General features: G+C 41.5%; 2 protein-coding genes across 2 annotated transcripts; one reads left to right on the plus strand and one right to left on the minus strand.

Moving 5' to 3' along the window:
* Positions 1-3,948: 3,948 nt before the first annotated feature.
* Positions 3,949-4,845, minus strand: LOC139196944 (putative receptor protein kinase ZmPK1). Its single transcript, XM_070823308.1, has one exon. It carries the CDS (start codon positions 4,843-4,845, stop codon positions 3,949-3,951), a length of 897 nt encoding a protein of 298 aa, XP_070679409.1.
* A 10,020-nt stretch (positions 4,846-14,865) lies between these two features.
* Positions 14,866-18,054, plus strand: LOC103438014 (AP-3 complex subunit delta-like). The gene has a single exon (XM_008376553.4). The coding sequence runs from the start codon at positions 15,063-15,065 to the stop codon at positions 17,943-17,945; it is 2,883 nt and encodes a 960-aa protein (XP_008374775.1). The 5' UTR covers positions 14,866-15,062; the 3' UTR covers positions 17,946-18,054.
* Positions 18,055-20,335: the final 2,281 nt, after the last annotated feature.

Consider the following 20,335-nt stretch of genomic DNA (forward strand, 5'->3'; position numbering starts at 1 on the left):
GGTGAAGGTGACGACTTGTTGCTTTGTTCAATCTTTCTGAGCAGTTTGGTCAACGGTATGATCTTCAAGATTGATGGGCTCTTCTTCCAGTTGGTGACTTGATCTTTTAAGGATTTGATTCAAGGGTGGTGAATCAACACGTGCAGCCTGCAACGCCTAGTAAGTCGACCCAAGAATTTGAGGGTCAAAACGAGTTCACCGTCCAGAGTTATTGCAACTTTGATGATATGAGATACTTTTGATTTTGAAGAAGTAGCGGATGAATCGGCACGTGCTTTGTGCTTGTCTTCACATGCTTCAATGTATCATTTCCCTTGCCTTATCTATTCTTCTGGCAGAATGTGGCATATGCTCGAGTTCCTCAGTTCGGACTCCTTCTGCTGAGTTGACTGTGCAGGCTGCATTCTTCTCTGCTTGTTTCTTCAGGCAGATGTGGCAGCTTCTCGAGTTCTTCAGCTCGAACTCCTTCTGCTGAGTTGACTGTGCAGACCGCATTCTTCTCTGCTTGTTCCTTCTGCACATTGTCTCCACATGCTGCAAGGTATCATTTTCACTTGCCTTATCTATTCTTCAGGCAGATGTGGTAGCTTCTTTGGAAGTACAGCAGCAATGGGAGACGAGTACTCGAGAGCAGTGCTAGGTAGGCAATCAGGGAAGGGTTCCAAGCAGTCGGTTCCTTACCCGAGTTTGAGTGGAAGTTCCGGCATATTGTTTTCTTTATCCTTGTCTTTGTAGGTAGGAACAAGGACAAAGGAAAGGACAGGGAGAACGCATGATATGAGATACTCTTGCTTTCTACCCTGGTGATATGAGATACTTTTGCTTTGGAGTCATTGGCTTGCAGAGGTACCCCAAGGAATAAGGAACACTGAGTGACCCGAGAGGCTTCGTTGGGAAGGCATTCTCGAAGATGAAGAAAGGTTCTGTATGTCTGCCTTGCTATGGAAGGTGAAGGTGGACAGTTATAGGAAGTTCTTTGATACCTGTAGAGGTACTATTCTTTCACTCGTGTCGGCAACCAATGCGTGATTGAACAGTAAACTTCACGTGCTTTCTCCTTCACCGAAAATCTTCGACAAATTGCCCGTGATTTGCGCAAAGTTGAGTGTGCATATGACAGGTGTTTGACGAGGCTGAAAAAAGACTGGCACCTCTTCGATATCTGGGATCGGCGTTTCGACAAATTGCCCGTGATTTCCGCAAAGCTGAGTTTGCGCGTGACTGGTGCTGACGAGGCTGAAAAAGACTAGCGCCTCTTCGATATATGGGATCGGCGCTTCGACAAATTGCCCGTGATTTCCGCAAAGCTGAGTTTGCGTGTGACGGGTGCTAACGCGTCTGGAAAAGCAAGATGCTTCTCCGATTTCTGAGCTTGCCTCTTCGATTTTTGAATCGGCATTTTCGAACTCTGAGCTCACCTCTTCGATCTCTGAATGCCATCGAGTGTTGATTTTATAGAGGCACGCAATTCGTTTCAAAGCACATTTCGCTTGTGAAAACTCCCATCTTGTACTTCTAAGATCTTGATTTGTCCGATCTCTTCTTCCTTCAACACTTTGAAAATGTCTGGACCCTCCGACCGTCGTTTTGACTTGAATCTTGGTGAAGAGGCAGTCCCGCCTTCTCCAGACAACATATGGCGCCCATCCTTCATATCCCCTACTGGTCCTCTTACCGTTGGGGATTCGGTGATGAAAAATGATATGACCGCTGCGGTGGTGGCCCGAAACCTTGTCACTCCCAGAGATAACAGACTACTTTCCAAACGGTCTGATGAGTTGGCTGTTAAGGATTCTCTGGCTCTCAGTGTGCAGTGTGCAGGTTCTGTGTCTAATATGGCCCAACGCCTATTTGCTCGAACCCGTCAAGTTGAATCATTGGCGGCTGAAGTGATGAGTCTCAAACAGGAGATTAGAGGGCTCAAGCAGGAGAATAAACAGTTGCATAAGCTCGCACATAGCTATGCGACAAACATGAAGATGAAGATTGACCAGATTCAGGAATCTGATGGTCAGATTTTACTTGATCATCAGCGGTTTGTGGGTTTGTTCCAGCAGCATTTGCCCTCGTCTTCTGGGGCTCTGCCGACTGCTGAGGCTTCAAACAGTCAACCTCCGGTGCCTCTTCCTCCTGGGGTTCTGCCTAGTACTGAGGCTCTGAATAACCACCCTCTTGTGCCTCTCCGACCTGGGGCTCCGCCGAGTACTGAGGCGCCACCTGACCAATGAAGGCTTTTGTTTGTTTTTTGTTTTTTTTTTGGCATGTAAATGTTCCCTTTGTAATTTTCCAGAAAAATCAATGAAACGGACTTTATTTCTGTCAATGCGTTTTTTTTTTTTTTGCTATATACATACATATATTATGTGTATATATATATATATATATATATATATTTTTTTTTTTTACGTGGACTGATCCACCATTCCAAAACCCTTCCCCTTTCTTTTGCATGGTGCTAGCCACCAAGAATCCACCTTCTCTCCCTTTTTTTTATTTTTATTTATTTTTATTTTTTATTTTATATATATATATATATTTATTTATTATTTTATTTATTCATTATTTTTTTTTTTGCTTTTGCTTTCACATGGTGCTGATCCACCATTCCCCTTTTCTTTTCTTTTTTCACGTGGTGCCAGCACCACTTTGCTCCACCATTCCCTTTTTTTTTTTTTTTTTTTTTTTTTTTTTTTCAATATATTTTTCTGTATAAATTTGGGTGGTGGGTAGAGGAATTTGCAGGGAGCGGAGCAAGGAGGCCGAGAAGATGGTGCTTCGAGCTTCATGACCGGCTAGTCGTTTGACGGCGGTCGTTGAAGTTCTTTGCTATCATGGTGGCCATAGTGACGAGCTCGAGGGAGGCCAGGCGCTGCGGTGGATCACATTCAAAGGCAGTAGCAGAGCAACGGAAGCACACCAACCTTCGAACCCAAGCCAAAGACATCAACCCTTGGAACAATTTCGGAGATGAGGATCTCAAACAGGAGGCTATCGAAGATCTGGCGGCGATTGAAGGAGAGTTTTCCGTAGCAGCTGGATCTGGAAGTGGAGGCAGAAGTTGACGATGAGCAGGAGAGACCGGCGGAGATGAAGGCTTGGAGTCGAGTGAGGATGGGCTTTGAGAGCCGCGCTCGGATTTGTAGCTGCGGACTTGGGTCTTCTTCTTGGAGCAATGGCACCAGCCGGAACCGGAAGCAGATCCTGAGGCTGGAAACTTGCACGACGTGCCGTCGGAGTGGTCGTGCTCGTGACACCTCTTCTTAAACGGCGATGTTGAGAGGAGTGGCGGCGGAGGACAATGTGGTTGATTTATGTTTCTTCTCAAATGACCAAACAGCTTCCTCTACCTGCTGTTTAATGGATTTCCCATCAACAAATCCATCCTTGTCGGATGAATTTCCCTCAGACGTACTTCCTGTTTCTCCATCCCTCTTGGAGGTTATGTAATTGATATTTCGGATAACAACCTTTCTCGAGGACTTTCTCGAGGACTTTCTCCCACTCCAGCTTGTTCAAGTGCACTGTCGCCGCCAGAAACTCGCCGTAGTCGATTGTCTCGCTACTGTCAATGTCAGCTGCCTACATTAGATCCTTGATCTCAAACTCCATTAGCTCAGACCCTACTTTCCTCAGCCCCTCTTTGAGCTCATCAAACGTGATGCTCCCGCTCCCATCTGCATCAATCATCTTAAAAATCTCCCTCAGCCTGCCAATCTCCTCCTCCGAAAGCCGCTCAGCGTCATTTTCTTGAGCTTGTTCATGGTGGAGAACTGCTTCATCCTCGACAGGACAGCCGAGTCCAGCGGCTTATCGAGCGCAATCGTGTCATCTATGATCCACGGATGGCAAAACACCTCATGGGCAGTGATTCTCTTCCTTGGGTTTCTCTCAAGCATTTTACCTAGCAGGTCTCGTGCACTGCTAGAAATCCTAGGCCACGGCTCGGACTCAAAATCCAACCTCCCCTGCAAAATCTGCCGGAAGATCCCAATCTCCGTCCTGTGCCCAGAACGGCAGAACCTCACTTAGCAAAATGTACAGAATCACAATGTTCCTTGTCGTCGCGTTCGAATCCTCCGGCGGAAGCGGGAGGCTTATCTGAACGGGACACGTCGTCTCCAGCAGCTCCGTCATCCCTGTAAAATTCGACCTGTCAGTCTCCGATTTGTCGACCCGGAGAAACATAGCGGTTTCGGATCCGGGCGACCAGTACCCGTATAACAATCTCTCGAGCTGGAGCACGCAGTAGCCTTTGCCGTCATATTTGAACATGAATCCGAGGCAATTGTTTCTCGCCAGGCATCTCGATTCGCAGACGCTGAAGTTGGTGGCGGGCCAATTGGTCTGGTTCGACCCGCCCGTGAAATTCACGTAATCAAGCCGCTCAAATCTGGTGTTCCCCAAATTCGTGAGCTTAATTTTCCTTTCGCACCCTCCGTCTTTGATTCCGCCGGTGGATTCTCTAAATCCCAACGGGCACACGCAGTAAGAGGAGCTCGAACCGTCGCTGACGCAGATGGCGTTCAGCCCGCACATGCCGTGGACTCGGCACAATTCGTACCCGGCTTGCCAGACGATGTTCCATTGCCGTAGACTGGGGTCGAAGCTGTAAATTCTGAAATTCCCGTCGTCGTCGATCGTTAGTCTTCGAGATCGATTCAGGCCGAAATCGGAGGTGATAAACGACTGGCCGTTTACCTGCTGCACTTTGCCTTCGGAGTCCAGAGACTGGAAAGCGTTGGTGAGACTCTGGTAGACGTCAGTGTCGTTGAAGACTAAACTACTTGCGTTGACGACGCTGAACTTGCCGTTTTTGGAGAGAAGGGTGAAATTAGCTCCGGTCATGCTCTGGTTCGGCAACACGGTGTCAGTGGAGAAGGCGAAGCTCTCCCATTTGCCGTAAATTAAGTTTTCGTCGTTGCGGAGGAGGAGTCTTGTTCTGCTGGGATGGAGTCCATGGGGAGTCTTTGGAGGAGAATGAGTTGAGTTGTTGGACGATGGCCTGAGACTCGGAGAGAGAAGACCCAAATGTTGTTTTTTGACGATGTTGATGTCGACAAGGCTGCTGAGTGGGCTGCCTTTGGTATCCTTTGGATCAGGACGACTTCTTTTGATGAGCTTGCAGCAGATTGGGCCTGATTTAATTTGGGTCTCTTCTTCTTAGAGCTGGATTTGGGTAATAGACTTGGGCTTGGACAACCTCCTTTTGATGGGCTTATTGCTGCTGGATAGAGGACATACATATATATATATATATATATATATGTATAAGGAATATGTTCCTTTTTTTTTTTTTTTTTTTTTGATGTGTTTTTTTTTTTTAAAGAAAATTGACTTTCTTTAATAAAACATTTATTTATATTTTGACGTGACTGAACTCGAAATTTTGAATATTCAAGCTGCCTACGTACCCCTCTAAAGAAGAGATCAAGTCATAACGTAGTTCAAATACATATTTTTTGGATTTTCTTTTGGTGGTGCCGTTTGCAGTTTCAGCTCGTGCAGACAAGGAGCGTTGGTGTTGCCTTTTATGCTCGTGCAGACCAGGAGCGTTGTGCCATGCAGTTTAGGCTCGTGCGGGCGAGGAGCTTTGTGTCCTACAGTTTAGGCTCGTACGGACAAGGAGCTTTGTGTCTTGCAGTTTAGGCTCTTGCAGACAAGGAGCTTTGGTTCGTGCAGTTTAGGCTCGTGCGAACAAGGAGCATTGGTTCGTGCAGTTTAGGCTCGTGCGAACAGGGAGCTTTGTGCCATGCAGTTTAGACTCGTGCGGGCAAGGAGAATTTGTTGATTTTGTCAAGCAATCCGGGAGAGGCGTTCCTCACAATTTTCATAGCAAGGAGCTTTGACTGCGTGATTGAAGAAGTCTTCGGGCAAGAAGTCGCGCATCGTGATGGCAACGGACGATCTTTGTGTCGCAATTTCATCATCTTCAACACGTTCATGTTGCTTTGAAGGTTGACAAGAGCTGTTTTGCCCCCTTTCCGATTGGCGGACTTGTGGAGGAGACGTATGCTTCTTGTGCAATTTCTTAGGAGTGACTTGAGTCCATCCTTAAATTTTGCTTGTCTTGGAGGATGCCCCTAGCGGTTGAGGTGAAAACTTCGAGTCGGAAGAGCCAGAAGTGAAGGTGGTATAGTTTGTGTTCACCACATCGTCAAGATCTAGCTCGATGATTCCTTTCTGAGCTAGCTTCATGATGAGATCTTTCAGCACGAAACATTTTTCTGTCGGATGACTGATGAAGCGGTGGAATTTACAGTACCTTGGACTGTCAGTGCGATTCATCTCTTCTGGCCGTTTGCACTCAGGCAAACTAATCACCTTCTCTTCCAGCAAGTCTTCTAACATGGCAACCACATCAGAGTCGGGGAATGGATAAGTTTTCTCCTCAAGCTCATTCAAAGTGCGTCTACGCATCTCTTGATCACGAAAAGCTTCGGTTTGAATCGCGTTGCCTCGTGTGGATATTTTGACGGGAGATGTGTTGACCGTCATCGCTTCCTTGGTGGGTTTCCATGCAGCCTTTTCCACCTTTGTCCCAAGAGCTTTGTCGTTCTTGTAGTCGGCGATCGGTTCTTTCTTCCCATGATGGGCGATGCTCAACTCCATGTCATGGGCGCGGGTGGCTAGCTCTTCGAAGGTCCGTGGTTTGATGCCTTGAAGGATGTATTGCAAACCCCATTGCATGCCTTGGATGCACATCTCGATCGAAGAAATCTCGGAGAGTCTGTCCTTACAGTCGAAGCTTAGATTACGCCATCGGTTGATGTAGTCCATGATTGGTTCTTCCTTCCATTGCTTCGTGCTCGTCAGTTCTAGCATGCTCACAGTGCGGCGGGTACTGTAGAAGCGGTTGAGGAATTCCCTTTCCAACTGTTCCCAACTGTTGATGGACTCGGGCTCTAGGTCCGTGTACCACTCAAAGGCGTTTCCTTTTAACGAGCGCACAAACTGTTTAGCAAGGTAATCTCCCTCCGTCCATGCATTGTTGTAGGTTTCGATGAAATGTGCGACATGTTGCTTCGGGTTTCCTTTTCCGTCAAATTGCATAAACTTCGGCGGTTGATAGCCCTTCGGCATCCTTAATGCGTCGATCTTCCTGGAGTAAGGCTTTGAGCACAACGTGGAGGCATGGGAGCTCCCTTCGTACTGTGCCTTGATGGTATTGGTGATCATCTCCTACAGCTGCTGGATAGAGAGAGATCCCATGAGCGCCGCTGCTTGGTCTGGTTTCGGCTTCCCATCGATTTTCTTCACCAGGGGTTCTTCGTCTCCGCCAGCTCCTCCCTTTAGTGGATCATCCTCTGGGTCGGGTTTCTCGCTGTCCTGCGCCTCCAGTCGGTTGACTAATGCCGCGATTTGCAAGTCTTTTTCTTCCACAGTTCGAGTTAGTCTTGCGATTGCTTCATTCATTTGAGCAAGTTGTTCATCGATTGAAGTTGCTCCAGCGGTCATGACTTGCATGGCTGAACTGCCGCTTGAATCGTCATCGGAGAGCATGGATTCGGAGTATTCCCTTGGTCTTTCCCCCCTTGGTGCCCTTAGTGAGGCTAAGGTGATCAAAGGCTCGTGCCTTGGGTGCTCTTGTTCCCTTCGTACTGTTGATGCAGAGGTGAAAGAGGTGGCAGAACTAGCTTTTGCCATGCTTCGAGTCGTGATGCCCAAAGTGACACCACTTGCGACGATGACGCTCTTGTTCTTTGTACCGGTTGCGGGAACAGTTTGAGCCTTCCTTGATGCCATTGACTTTGAGGTGTGTTTGGATTCCTTGAACGGAGAAAGAGATGAGAGGTAGAGATGTCCCACCGGGCGTGCCAATTTGTGAACACAGAAAATTCCTGAAACGAAAGAGACAAGAACAACGTGCACAAACAAATATTATGTATTTGATGATTTTGGGTTACAATCTCTCTCAAATTTGATCCTCTGATTCGATCTCTGTAAGGTGTTGATTTGTGGATGTGTGATTGATCCAAAGGGCCGTTGGGGCTTGATCTAAGGATGAACGTTCTTCAAGGGCCGTAGACTTGATCTTGAAGGTGGATTTGAGCGGATCTTCAAAGGGGCTTTTGGGCTTGATCTTTGAAGAACAGTGACGAACGGATCTCCAAGGGCTTTTGGGCTTGATCTTGAAGAACAGTGATGAACGGAACTTCAAGGGCTTTTGGGCTTGATCTTGAAGAACGGTTGGATGTGTGGATTTGTCGACGTTGTTGATCCAAAGGGTCGTTGGGGCTTGATCTTGGATGAACGGATGATGAACGATGGTGCTTTCTTCAAGGGCCGTCGGGGCTTGATCTTGAATTGGTGGATGGTTTATCCAAGGGCCGTCGGGGCTTGATCTTGGAAGAAAGATGAACGAAGAACGAAGAACACTTTCTTCAAGGGTCGTCGGGGCTTGATCTTGAATTGGTGGATGATTGTTGATCCAAAGGGCCGTTGGGGCTTGATCTTTGGATGAACGATGAACGAAGAACGCTTTCTTGATTCTTCGGGAACCTGGATGCTTGAGAGCTTCGGAGTTTCAGAGCTTCAGAGCTTCAAGAGTTTTGCCTAATGATTTTGGTTCCCCAAATGAATGAAATGGGATTGTATTTATAGAAATTTCCAAGGCCTAATTTTGAATATAATATTCCAGATGAAATAAGTCGTTTCTGCCAGGTGTTGACACGTGTCCTATTTGATGACTTTTCCAACTCATTTCAATTTTCGTTGAGTCACACGCTACGTGTAAAATTTATGTAATACATGAGCGTTGAAACTTTGATTTATCGGTCAACATTTATTTACCGAAATTTCGATGTCTACAAAGAACTCTAGAAAGGAAAAAAACTAGAGGTGAGGTGAGGTTCTGTTTAGGTACAATGAAAAAGCAAAACAGCTTTGGAAGCATATTTGTAGAAACAGCTGAATTGAGAAAATAGAATTTGTTAAGCAAAAAATTTCTATACTATTTATTATGAATTTTATGTGTTATTTCTTTCATGCATTTCATCAGTTATTATATATATTTACTGGACCTTAAAGGATTTTAAGAAAAATATTGTCTTATGCATTTAGTGAAGTTATTATCTTAGTACACTAGTCCATGTTAGGGCCAGAAGATTTTATTATTTAACTGAGCTAATTATTTTATCGAACATTCATTTATCGAGATTTTATTGTATGAAGAGAACTTGCATGACACATGTATATTATCATTTTTCTTTGTCTCTCGTCATATAGCATGAGAAGAATTTGCATGTATATATACTTTCAAGTCACGAGAGACAGAAACAAGAGATATATTTCCGCAATGAATGAACTCTACGCCCTGCCTACTGAGAGCACTGTACATGGGGAATTTGTTCAACAAAAAATTCTAAATACCTAAACAAGGACATAAGATTTTGGGACTTCGGCGGTCTATCCAAGTATATACGTGTGAATTATTGAAATGAATCCACTACAAATTTTTATTTTTATTTTTTTTTTTGAGATACAAAGTTTAGGAGAGTTGCAACTCTCACCACCAGCATCAGAACATATCCACAACTTCAAGTTGGAAGGACTTATGCGTGACATCTAATTAACAGTTGTCACTAATATGAATTTACGTAAGAATTTATAAATCGTGAACCAACAAGAACTGCTGACAGTGAGATCAAACTTAGATTGGAGATTAACCACAAACACACCTTTACCAACTAAAGCAACCCTGTTTGGCTCACTACAAACCTTTTCATTATAAAATCTCCTTTAGTTAGATGTTTCATCAACCTCTTATTAGCGAATATTAATGAGATTTTAACCTTTCTTTATGTCTGATCAGTCAGTCAATTAGTTCATTTCCCTCTCCAACTCCTCCAACTTGGCCACTAATCTGTTTTCTTTTCCTTTAAGCACTTTCCTATCTACAAAGATATAGCAGACCCACTTCCGCTACCAATTTTTGTTTTTTTTTCGCTTTTTTTCATAGTGGTGTTTGTGTTTCATCAACACAATAATTTTATCGATTAGCTTCTACTGACTTTTGTTTTCTAGTTTGCGGCTTTTTGTGTTAACAGTTTTGAGTTTATCGAGTGTAACTGAGTTAATTGGTGATACATAATTTGATTTACAAAATTTGGTTTAGAACAAAAAATAATAGTAAAAGCAATAGAAAACATTACAAACATTTATTAATCAATTAAAAATTGGATTTGAATTCACTGTCAAATTTTATAGCAACCATTTTTGTTGTCAATCCACGTCATGCCACATAAAAAATAACATTTTGATTGAAACACTAATGTTGTCTTTCTTTTTGTTTACTGTTATTGATGGTGTAGGATGTTTAACATCTTCTTTGATGATGCTCTAAGCTGTCTAAATTACGGTCTGGTAAGTACTTGGTTACAGTCAACCTACCAAAAATCTAGGCCGTCTAAATTACTGTCTAATAAACTGGTAAGTACTTGGATTACAGTTAACCTACCCAAAAAAAAGGGACTTACTTCAACATTAATGAAATCGCAATGCAGATGTGATTGCAGCCAGGTTCAGCAACTTGTGAATGTTTGAATCATCAAATCAGGAGCTGCTTTTTTGTTTCTCGTAATTTTCATTCTTTTCGAGTAACGACGTTAATTATAACATGAGAACTGCAGATGAATTACGTAACCATCACTTCCTGCTGGTTGAAAACCATCAAAATTTTCGAAAACCCTGCATGCAAAACCCTAGCAATTGCAATGTTTAGCCAGGCTGCTGTCATGCCTGAGGACAAAATTAACTAACTGTGCTTAATTGATTTTTTTCTAATTCTTGAATGGATATTGGGATAATATATTATCCAAAGCATGGATAAAAGTTGGTTTATCAACTTAGTGTCAAAAAGGCTTTAGGCAATCAATTATGATATCTGATATTCTACTTTTATGAAGTGGAAGAAAGATAATTTCCCTACTGTTATTATCTCATGAACAAAATTGCATGGTGAAGTAGCATTCCACTTGCATGCCTCTAACAAATTAAAGAGAGTGCAGCTGCTTGTCGCTCGTTGTGTGCGTGCTCCGAATTATGACAACGACTAGTATTAGGTACGTGTAGGCCAGTTTTCCGGTATGCTGTTCTAAGTTTCTTGTGTGTGGGATCGCAGCATGTTGGTCGAGCACTTCACATAGTGGTACGGAGGAGATGAGTATGTGTAGAGTACAAGTGAAATGTAGGAGAAAAAGTTTTTCCCAGAAGATTAAACCTCTTTTTTGAAGTGCATGTGACTAAGAATGCATATGATCTGGTCCTTCCTCAGTGAACCATACATTCAGGAAGTGACACTCATATGTATATGACTTTGAAGATACATATACAAGCAGATGGAGGATGAATGGCCACTCAGGCGACCCATTGGTGTCATGGATTCCTGCCTTTTTCATTCAAATATGGTGTGGATGAGGAGGTCTGATTAACCCCACTAGTATCATGTCACCCAAAGTGAGGCAACCAATGGCAGAAACACATACTCTCAAGGACAGAGTACGTTTCAGATTATCGGGGTTCTAGAGTAAGTTGCAAAATGGGTCACAAGATTTTAACTACAGCTTTCTCTAGTTGTAATCTAATATTTTGACATTCGACCGATTTACACATTTCGTTAAGTTGACGGTTCATATATATATGTAAATTGGTCAAACATTAAAACGTTGGGATAATCGTGAACCGTTTTAATACTAATCCCAAACTTCAATGGATATATGGTATTTATGGTATTTATAAAAATTCGTTGATAATAAACTCTTATGCTAAAAGTATTTTGATAAGTCGATATTATACTATATATTTTATCTTAATTTTAGTATTAATTTATTGGTTATTTTGTAAGAATTTTGATACTTTGAATTATATTTCTAATGTAGGATTGTTCGTGTCAAAGTTTCAAAATTTTCTACCAAGCGATTTATTTATGCGAAGAAATAAAAGAGCAGTGTGCAGTGTTGTCAAAATGATGTTTTGGGCTTATTTGGGTTTTTTGGCGTCCAAGATGATATTTTTGGATTTGAGACCTTCTGGCAATTATGTTCGTGATGTCCTAAGTTTTAATTCAAGTCATTTTGGGTCTGTTTTGGAGCATTGAAGATCTAGAAACATGGGATTCTTTGTGGTTGGGCAAATTTGCAAAAGTTAGAATATGAATGTATTTCCTATTTATCTTATTTTATTATGTTTCCTTGTTTTTAAAAGACCTTTTCTAGTACATATTTTTAATTTGTAATAGTATAAATAAGGTGATTTAGCCATTCAAAGAAAAGAGAGAGAAAGGTCTATGGAGAAGGTGGCAGAAGAAGGTCTGGGGAAGGTTCGGTTCATCAATCCTGAGGATTTTCCTAGTGAGGAACCTCACATATCAGCGCCAGTGAAAACAGCTTGAAAGGACATCGGAATGGGATTTGGGGTAGTTAGTTAGTAAGAAAATAAGAATTGGTAGGATAATTGGGAAGACTAATTAATGTATTTGTACGTGTTTTTTTTTTTTTGGTTAATAGCTACTTTTATTGCAAACTAGAAGCAAACAAAAAACATAACCAAAGGCCCAAAGCTAACATATGGACAAGCAAAAAGTGGGTCAAGGCAAACAGAGTACAAATGGGCCAACCAACTGTTAAAGCCCAAACACACAAACAAATTTACAGACTCTAGAAACATCCACTGCATCTGCCACTGCCACAGTAAACCTTGATCCGTCCAATTCCTTGTCCACAGCCTAAGCATCACCTCTTCAAATGCAGCATCCTACCTCGATCTGCTGCACGAGCATAGCCACAAAGAAAGGATAGCCAGCAATTGATCGAAGGAAGCCATCTATTGGGATGAAATCCGTGGAAGCCCACGAATAACACTGCCGATAAAGGCAGATAACCAAGAGAATGTGGTGGTGTTGGAAACACCCGAGCCGGTGAAAACGTTGGAGCTCTACACACGATCTCCATGAGATTCATGGTTGAGAATCAGAATAATGATGAACGAAGAGGAGGGATACCAGCTGGGCAAGAGGGATATAATAGATCAGGGTAAAAGGCAGGAAGGGAGAGCAGTAGAAACAAAGAGCAGAGAAGAGAAATAGAGAAGGGAGGAAATGGCGACCGACCTCGACTGAGGCTAGGGTCAGCGCCACTGGGTTTTCTTAATTTTTGAAGCCTCACACAGAAGGTGAGAAAGACTTTCAATATGAGAGAAAAACTCTCACTCGGAGAGAAAGTTTTGGTGTTCTTCCAGAATTAGAATTTTAGATTTATATTTGTAGATAGTTAAGTAATGTGTTTGCTATGTATTGTGGTTATTTGTGTTTTGGCTTGGTTTGCCAGGACGGATAACACAATGTAATTCAACTAATTATATTGTTTTAGGGAAAAAATTCAAATGCCCCATCAGGCCTCAGCTTATGAAAAAACACTTGGATTTGGACGCTTGACCACGTGGCCGTTATTGAGTGAGGGTTGATGGAGTTTCTTTGCGTCTTAGGTTGTTTGCTAAGTGGAACGTAAGAATTTTTTAAACTTATGACATTCATTCAATTAGTCGTTTTCAGTTTAGTTCTAACTTCTAAGACATTTTGAAATGTACAATTTATCTTTATATGTCAAATTTATCACACTTTTTATTTACTTTTCCATATTCAATGAACTAAATATGACTAATTTTAATGAAAAGTTAGCAAAATTTAATAATAAGGGGTAAAGTGATACGTCTAATGTTTAAGGGTTAAGAGCCACTTAGAGCATCTCTAATGAGGTTCATAAATGGAGTCCCTACAATTGTATGATCCTTATATATAAGGACAAATGACTTCTAATGGGTCGGAATTGAAATCCTCAAAGTATCTCAATACATAAGGACTCGTCTGATGCCTCAAAAATAATTCTCAAATATGAGGACTACATATAGGGACTCAAATAGTGGATTCCATATTACTTTTGAGTGAGGATAGTGCTACTCTTTATGTTTTTTTTCCCTTGTTTTTTGAACCCACCCAAGTGGGGCAACTTCTCATTTGCCTTTTTTTTAAATTCTTGAAAAATCCATGGTAGGGATGGTTTTTTTTTTATTTTTATCAATGGCTACAATATTTCAATGAAATGAATAATAATTTTTTAATATTTAGTCCCTATATTTAGGGATTATAGAATTGTCATTGTAGACAATATTCTTTTAGGGACTCGAATATCCTCTAAAGCTCCTAAATGAGTAATCAAACGTGGTGGTGGGAGTCCCTAAGTAGGGACTAGTAGTATTCCTCTTCACTTATAAGTGAGAGATCTTAGTTTTGATTCTCGCTAAAGACGAATTTGAACAAAATTATTGTTAGCCTATTGTGAGGCTAAGTCTACCCCTCTCCCATAATGTAAATAATATTGTTTGTTCAAAAGAATATATATTTAAGGGATAAGTACCCAATTAAGTCCAAGGCATTACCAAATTTTCTAAGAAGTTAGCCGAAATGATCATTTGATTTGCTGAAATAATCACTTTTCAACATTTCATCGATTATGTCCCAACGTTTTGTCAATATATTGTCATTATTAAATCGATAATGTTGTTAGTATTCAACCCTTTTGTTCCTTCAACAATTGGATTTGTAAAATGAATTTCAATCAATTTCCCAACTTTTTCTTACCACGCTTAGACCCCGCGATTCGATCTTTACCGACCTTCTTGTCTAATCCACTAAAAAAAATTTATATTTTATTGTGAAACAAGATCAAGTGGATAGGAACCAGATCTCTGGATATTCTTTGTAAAAATCTTGAGAATCTTATAATTATATTCGTTTATCGTACATCGTGCAATCAATTTTCATCAGATATTGTTTATATTTAATTTTAAATAAAAAATTTATAATAATTTCTAACTACATGATGAATAAATATGATTAAAAGATTTTTAAAATCTTACAAAGAGGATCCAAGAAAATCCTCGTTAATTTCCCAAGTCCAAAGACAAAGCCCAAAGCCCAAAGCCATCACCTTTCCCTAACATGCCCCACCTTGTACAGAGTGTGCAGCGCCACCGTCAAAAATTACCAAATCTCAAATCCTCCGCCGCCCATGGCGGGTTCCTCCCTCATGGAAAACCTCTTCCAGCGCACGCTGGAGGACCTAATCAAAGGCCTCCGCCTCCAGCTCATCGGCGAGTCCGCCTTCCTCTCCAAAGCCCTCGACGAAATCCGCCGCGAGATCAAATCCACCGACGCCGACACTAAAGCCAACGCCCTCCACAAGCTCACCTACCTCTCCTCCCTCCACTTCTACAACATGTCCTTCGCTGCCTTCCACGTCGTCGAGCTCCTCTCCTCCACCCGCTTTTCCCACAAGAAGATCGCCTACCACGCCGCCGCCCACTCCTTCTCCGACGACACTCCCGTCCTCGTCCTCATCACCAACCAGCTCCGCAAGGACCTCACCTCTACCAACGAGCTCGAGGTAAGCTTAGCGCTCGAATGCCTTTCTAGAATTGCTACTATAGATCTTGCTAGGGATTTGACACCAGAGATTTTCACCTTGCTGGGTAGCGGCAAGGTTTTCGTCCGAAAGAAAGCAATTGGTGTGCTTTTGAGGGTGTTTGATAAATACCCAGATGCTGTGAGGGTGTGTTTTAAGCGTTTGGTTGAGAATTTGGAGAGTCCTGACTCGCAGATTGTGTCTGTGGCTGTTGGGGTGTTTTGTGAGCTTGCTTTGAGAGAACCCAGATCATATCTTCCGATGGCGCCTGAGTTTTATAAGATCTTGGTTGATTCCAAGAACAACTGGGTTTTGATTAAGGTGTTGAAGATATTTGCAAAGTTGGCTCCTTTAGAACCTAGGTTGGCGAAGAGGGTTGTTGAGCCAGTTTGTGAGCATATCAGGAGGACTGGGGCCAAATCATTGTTGTTTGAGTGTATTAGGACAGTGATGACCGGTTTGAGTGATTATGAATCTGCAGTGAAGGTTGTCGTTGTGAAGATTCGGGAAATGCTAGTTGATGATGATCCGAATCTCAAGTATCTTGCGTTGCAGGCACTTTCGGTGGTTGCCCCAAAGCACTTGTGGGCAGTGTTGGAGAATAAGGAGGTTGTGATTAAGTCTTTGAGTGATGTGGATACGAATATCAGGCTGGAGTCTTTGCGTCTTGTTATGGCAATGCTGTCTGAGAATAATGTGGCTGAAATTTGCAGGGTGTTGGTCAATTATGCTCTTAAATCTGATTCCGAGTTTTGCAATGAGATTTTGGATTCCATTTTATCAACATGCTGCAGTAATGTGTACGAGATTATTATTGACTTCGATTGGTATGTATCACTTCTGGGAGAAATGGCGAGGATCCCGCATTGCCAGAAGGGGGAAGAAATTGAGAAGCAGCTTATTGATATTGGTATGAGGGTCAAGGAAGTTAGACCAGAGCTTGTCCGGGTCAGTCGTGATCTGCTGATTGATCCTGCATTACCTGGTAATCCTTTCTTACACAGGATATTGTCGGCTGCTGCTTGGTTGTCAGGGCAATATGTTGAATTCTTGATAAACCCGTTTGAGCTCATGGAGGCACTATTACAGCCTCGTACAATTCTCTTGGCACCATTTATAAGAGCAATATATGTACAGTCTGCTCTTAAAGTTTTAGTCTTTTGTTTAAATTCTTACCTTTTGCAGAGGGGGAATACTGCTTCCTTTTCAACTTTTGATGGATTGGTTTTGGAACGAGATGACCCAGAGAGTTCTATTTTGGCATCATGTGATGCTCCTGTGCATTGCATACAGGATGAAGGATTCAACCCGAGGGTTTTAAATCAATCTTTTGAAGGTCTTTCTGTGGAATATGATGGGGAGGAAACTTCTACTCTTGGGCAGACATCTGCATTGTCTTCATTGAAGGACGGTTTCACACGTGAATCTATCATAAACCTTTTAAATCGAGTTGAATTGGCTGTGACTCCACTAACGGGAAGCTATGATGTAGAAATACTAGAGAGAGCACGGAATATACTTTGTTTCATCGAGTTGATTAGGCAAGAACTGCTTGATAGTCCAGTACACAAGGACGAAAGTTTGGAAAGTGAAGAAGCACAAGTGTCCCAAATCATCAAAGTGATGCATGATGCCTTTTCAAGTGATCTAGGTCCTGTCTCGGTGAGTGCTCAAGAAAGAGTTCCTGTACCAGATGGGTTAATGCTTGCAGAGAATCTTGAAGACTTGGAAAAAATCTTCGGTGATGTTCAACTACCTTCGTTAAGTTCATTTTCTCTTGGAAGCCCACAGTATGAGGAGAGAGCTGGTTTTTCTATTCCTATCCATGAAAGCAAAGAAGAGCCAGCGCCATCGAACGAATCCACGTCTCTGCTTGCAGAGCACCGTAAGCAGCACGGTTTATATTATCTTTCCTCTGCGAAGAAGGAAGATAATTATCCACCTGCCAATGATCCTAAATTACAGGTTGATACTAATGACGATGACGAAGATCTAGTTAAATTACTTGTTTCAAAGAAAAAGCCATGTCATGCAAAGCCTCGGCCTGTGGTGGTGAAATTAGATGGAGATCAAGCACCTATTGCAGCCAACCCTCGCCCGAAGGAAGATGTGTTGTCTGGTACCGTGCAAAACGTTCTTTTAGGTAGCGACACCAATCCCACTTCATCTCAGAGTAAAGTATCCACCAAGTCATCGAGTAAGAGAAAAGGAAAGGAGAAACTAAATGTTGATTCTGCTAAAGAAAACTTGGGTGATGTTGAAAAGCATGATCTAGGAAACCCAAGTTCAAGAAATAGCAAGCACCATAGTCATGGTAAAGGGAGAAGACACGGAAGCCCAGGGAAGAAGGGAGATGAAAGAGAAGAAAATGGTCAGAAAGTGAAGCAGAAAAGTAGTCATAGACATAGTAAGCACCAAGCTCGACAACGAGCGGAAGTGCCTTTGAATGTGGTTGCACAAACACCGGTCGTTCCAGATTTTCTTTTGTAGTGTTAAAAAGGTTTGAATTTACTTTTTACTCATCATTTTCACAAAGCTTGTCCTTGTATACTGTTGAGGTTAATCCTGCTGTAGATTTATACATTCGGCTTTTCTGGTCTTGGTTTGTGTTTGCACAACTGTTGGGATTCCCCTTGTTTATGTTTTTAAGCGAGAGGATGGGAGTGAATTTCATTCGAGCTATGAAGTTTAAGGTTCTTTCTGATTTCTGTTTTGACTACTGATCAATATGGGTATGATTGAACAACAAAACGATAACAATCAAACCTTATTTCACTAAGTGGGATTGGCTATATGAATTCTAGAACGTCACTACGCTTATCTTTGCGCCAAGTCTTCCGTTAGATGTAAGTATCCCATATGTTTTTTTACAGTCTCTGTCTAAGTCTTCCCAGGTCTATTTTTACCTCTTGTCCTGAACTTCCGTCTCATAATCACATCATCTAACTGAAATATTTTTAGGTCTTCGTTCACATGTCCAAATTATTTTAACAGAGCAACTTTGTCATCACTTTCGTGTACATCGGACGGCATCCCTTTCGGGGTTACTTAGTGACCGATTCACTCGGCGTAGATTGACTGAACGCTGAAAGCCTTCCACTGGCAGGAGATCGTGTTTTTCAAGAAATGCTTTGGCAAGAAATAAAATAATGAGCATCACTCCTCATGCAAATATCACATGGCGTGTCAGCGGCGACTTTAAAGAAAGATTGGGAGCTACTGGAAAAAGCAGAGGCCCGCTTTAAGCAGTAAGGCTGCAGTTTGGAGGGGCTTTTGTACATTAGTTCCAATCTAATGCATTTCGAGTGCTAAGGTGGCTCTTACGTAGAGGGTACGAAGCTCCGATGATGCTCCTCCATGGCATGGATCATGAACCTAGCAGGAAAGAAAGGTGGTGCAGCACCATCGTAAAAGATTCCTTCTCCATACCCTCCATCCTAAAGGCATAAATGCATAAAAAATGCACGATAAATGCTAAGGAGAACTCTCTCAAAGTGAGAGACTCTTCATGGACTCTTCCGCACCTTACAATTTAACGTTAATTTTCGTACCAACATTATAAAATAGTGTCAAAAACATGAGATGACAGAGAGTTTATAAGAAATCCCACTTTTGAGAATATCCTTAGTATTTCTCAAAAGACATAAATAGTGATTCCTCTTCTACTCTTCTAGTAGATCCAATCAAGACAGATCTAGTATGTTTGTGTTGGCATGAGCGCTCGGTAGGGTTAGCATGGTTCAACACTTCTCAGGGAGTATTTTTTGACCATTTAATTAAGAGTAATGCTAATAAGACTAAATTTGGAGACTAAATTGTAAAAACTAAAGAACTTGTAAGTTCATGATTTGTTTATTACTTAAGCTTTGATAGACATGCTCATTTCTATTAGTGACACATCGTTTAGTTTGTAATCTTAGTTTCTAAATTTAGTCTCCCTAGCATTACTAAAAAATTGGCTCAATTACAAATGACACTTTACTACAATAGCAAAAAGTAATGATGTATATGCATCTTAATGCGGGTGTGCCGCCGATTCTCTATTCCCCTAACAATATGATTTGTCGAAAAGAAAATTGAATTGGCTCATTTTAGGAATAAATTGAATAAGGAGTATTTATGGAAAATTATGGTAAAACTTGTAACACCAACGAGAAGGCTTGCAATTTTGATTTCATTTTTTATGAGCAAGATTGGGCATTGTAACAATAGAGATAGATAAGTGAAGTTTATTTATTTTTATTCTATTATACTTTGAAAACAAATAACATATTTTTATTGGACTACCTTCCACCGGATAGTGTTTATTTATCTATTTTGTAAGCATCTTTAATCATGCTCTATATTTTATAGAAAAAAAATTATCTAAAATTATCAAAAAAGTTATTCTAACTAGAAGCTAGTTGTACTCTAATAATACTTAGAGTCATAATGATTATGAGTTAAAAATTAATTAACACCATGATTACAATAATAAAACCCTTTCATTTGATCACTATGTTATTAGGCCCGGCAAACCGGTTTTGTTGTCGTGTTTGTCTTATCTTTTGGCATACTCGTTATATTTGAATGGGAAACCCAACAATGACTCGTCTCGTCAACCGATTATCTACAGATAACCCGATAATGACCGAACTCATTAGCAAGTTGACCCACAACTTATTATTTTCGCATTGTTTCAGGTTAACGATTTGGGCAATAAGTTGACAGGATTATTAATATCAATCAAGCAATAGAAATCAATATTGCAAACTTCCTCTTTCGAACATAAGACAATATGTATAAACAAAAAAAGATGCTTAATCTGGCAAATGAAGCATATTCATGGCCTAAAGATCCGTTCATACTATTAAATTAATAATTAACAATCACCCCTTGTA

Source organism: Malus domestica, chromosome 06 (genome assembly GCF_042453785.1).
Source record: "Malus domestica chromosome 06, GDT2T_hap1".
Lineage (NCBI taxonomy): Eukaryota > Viridiplantae > Streptophyta > Magnoliopsida > Rosales > Rosaceae > Malus > Malus domestica.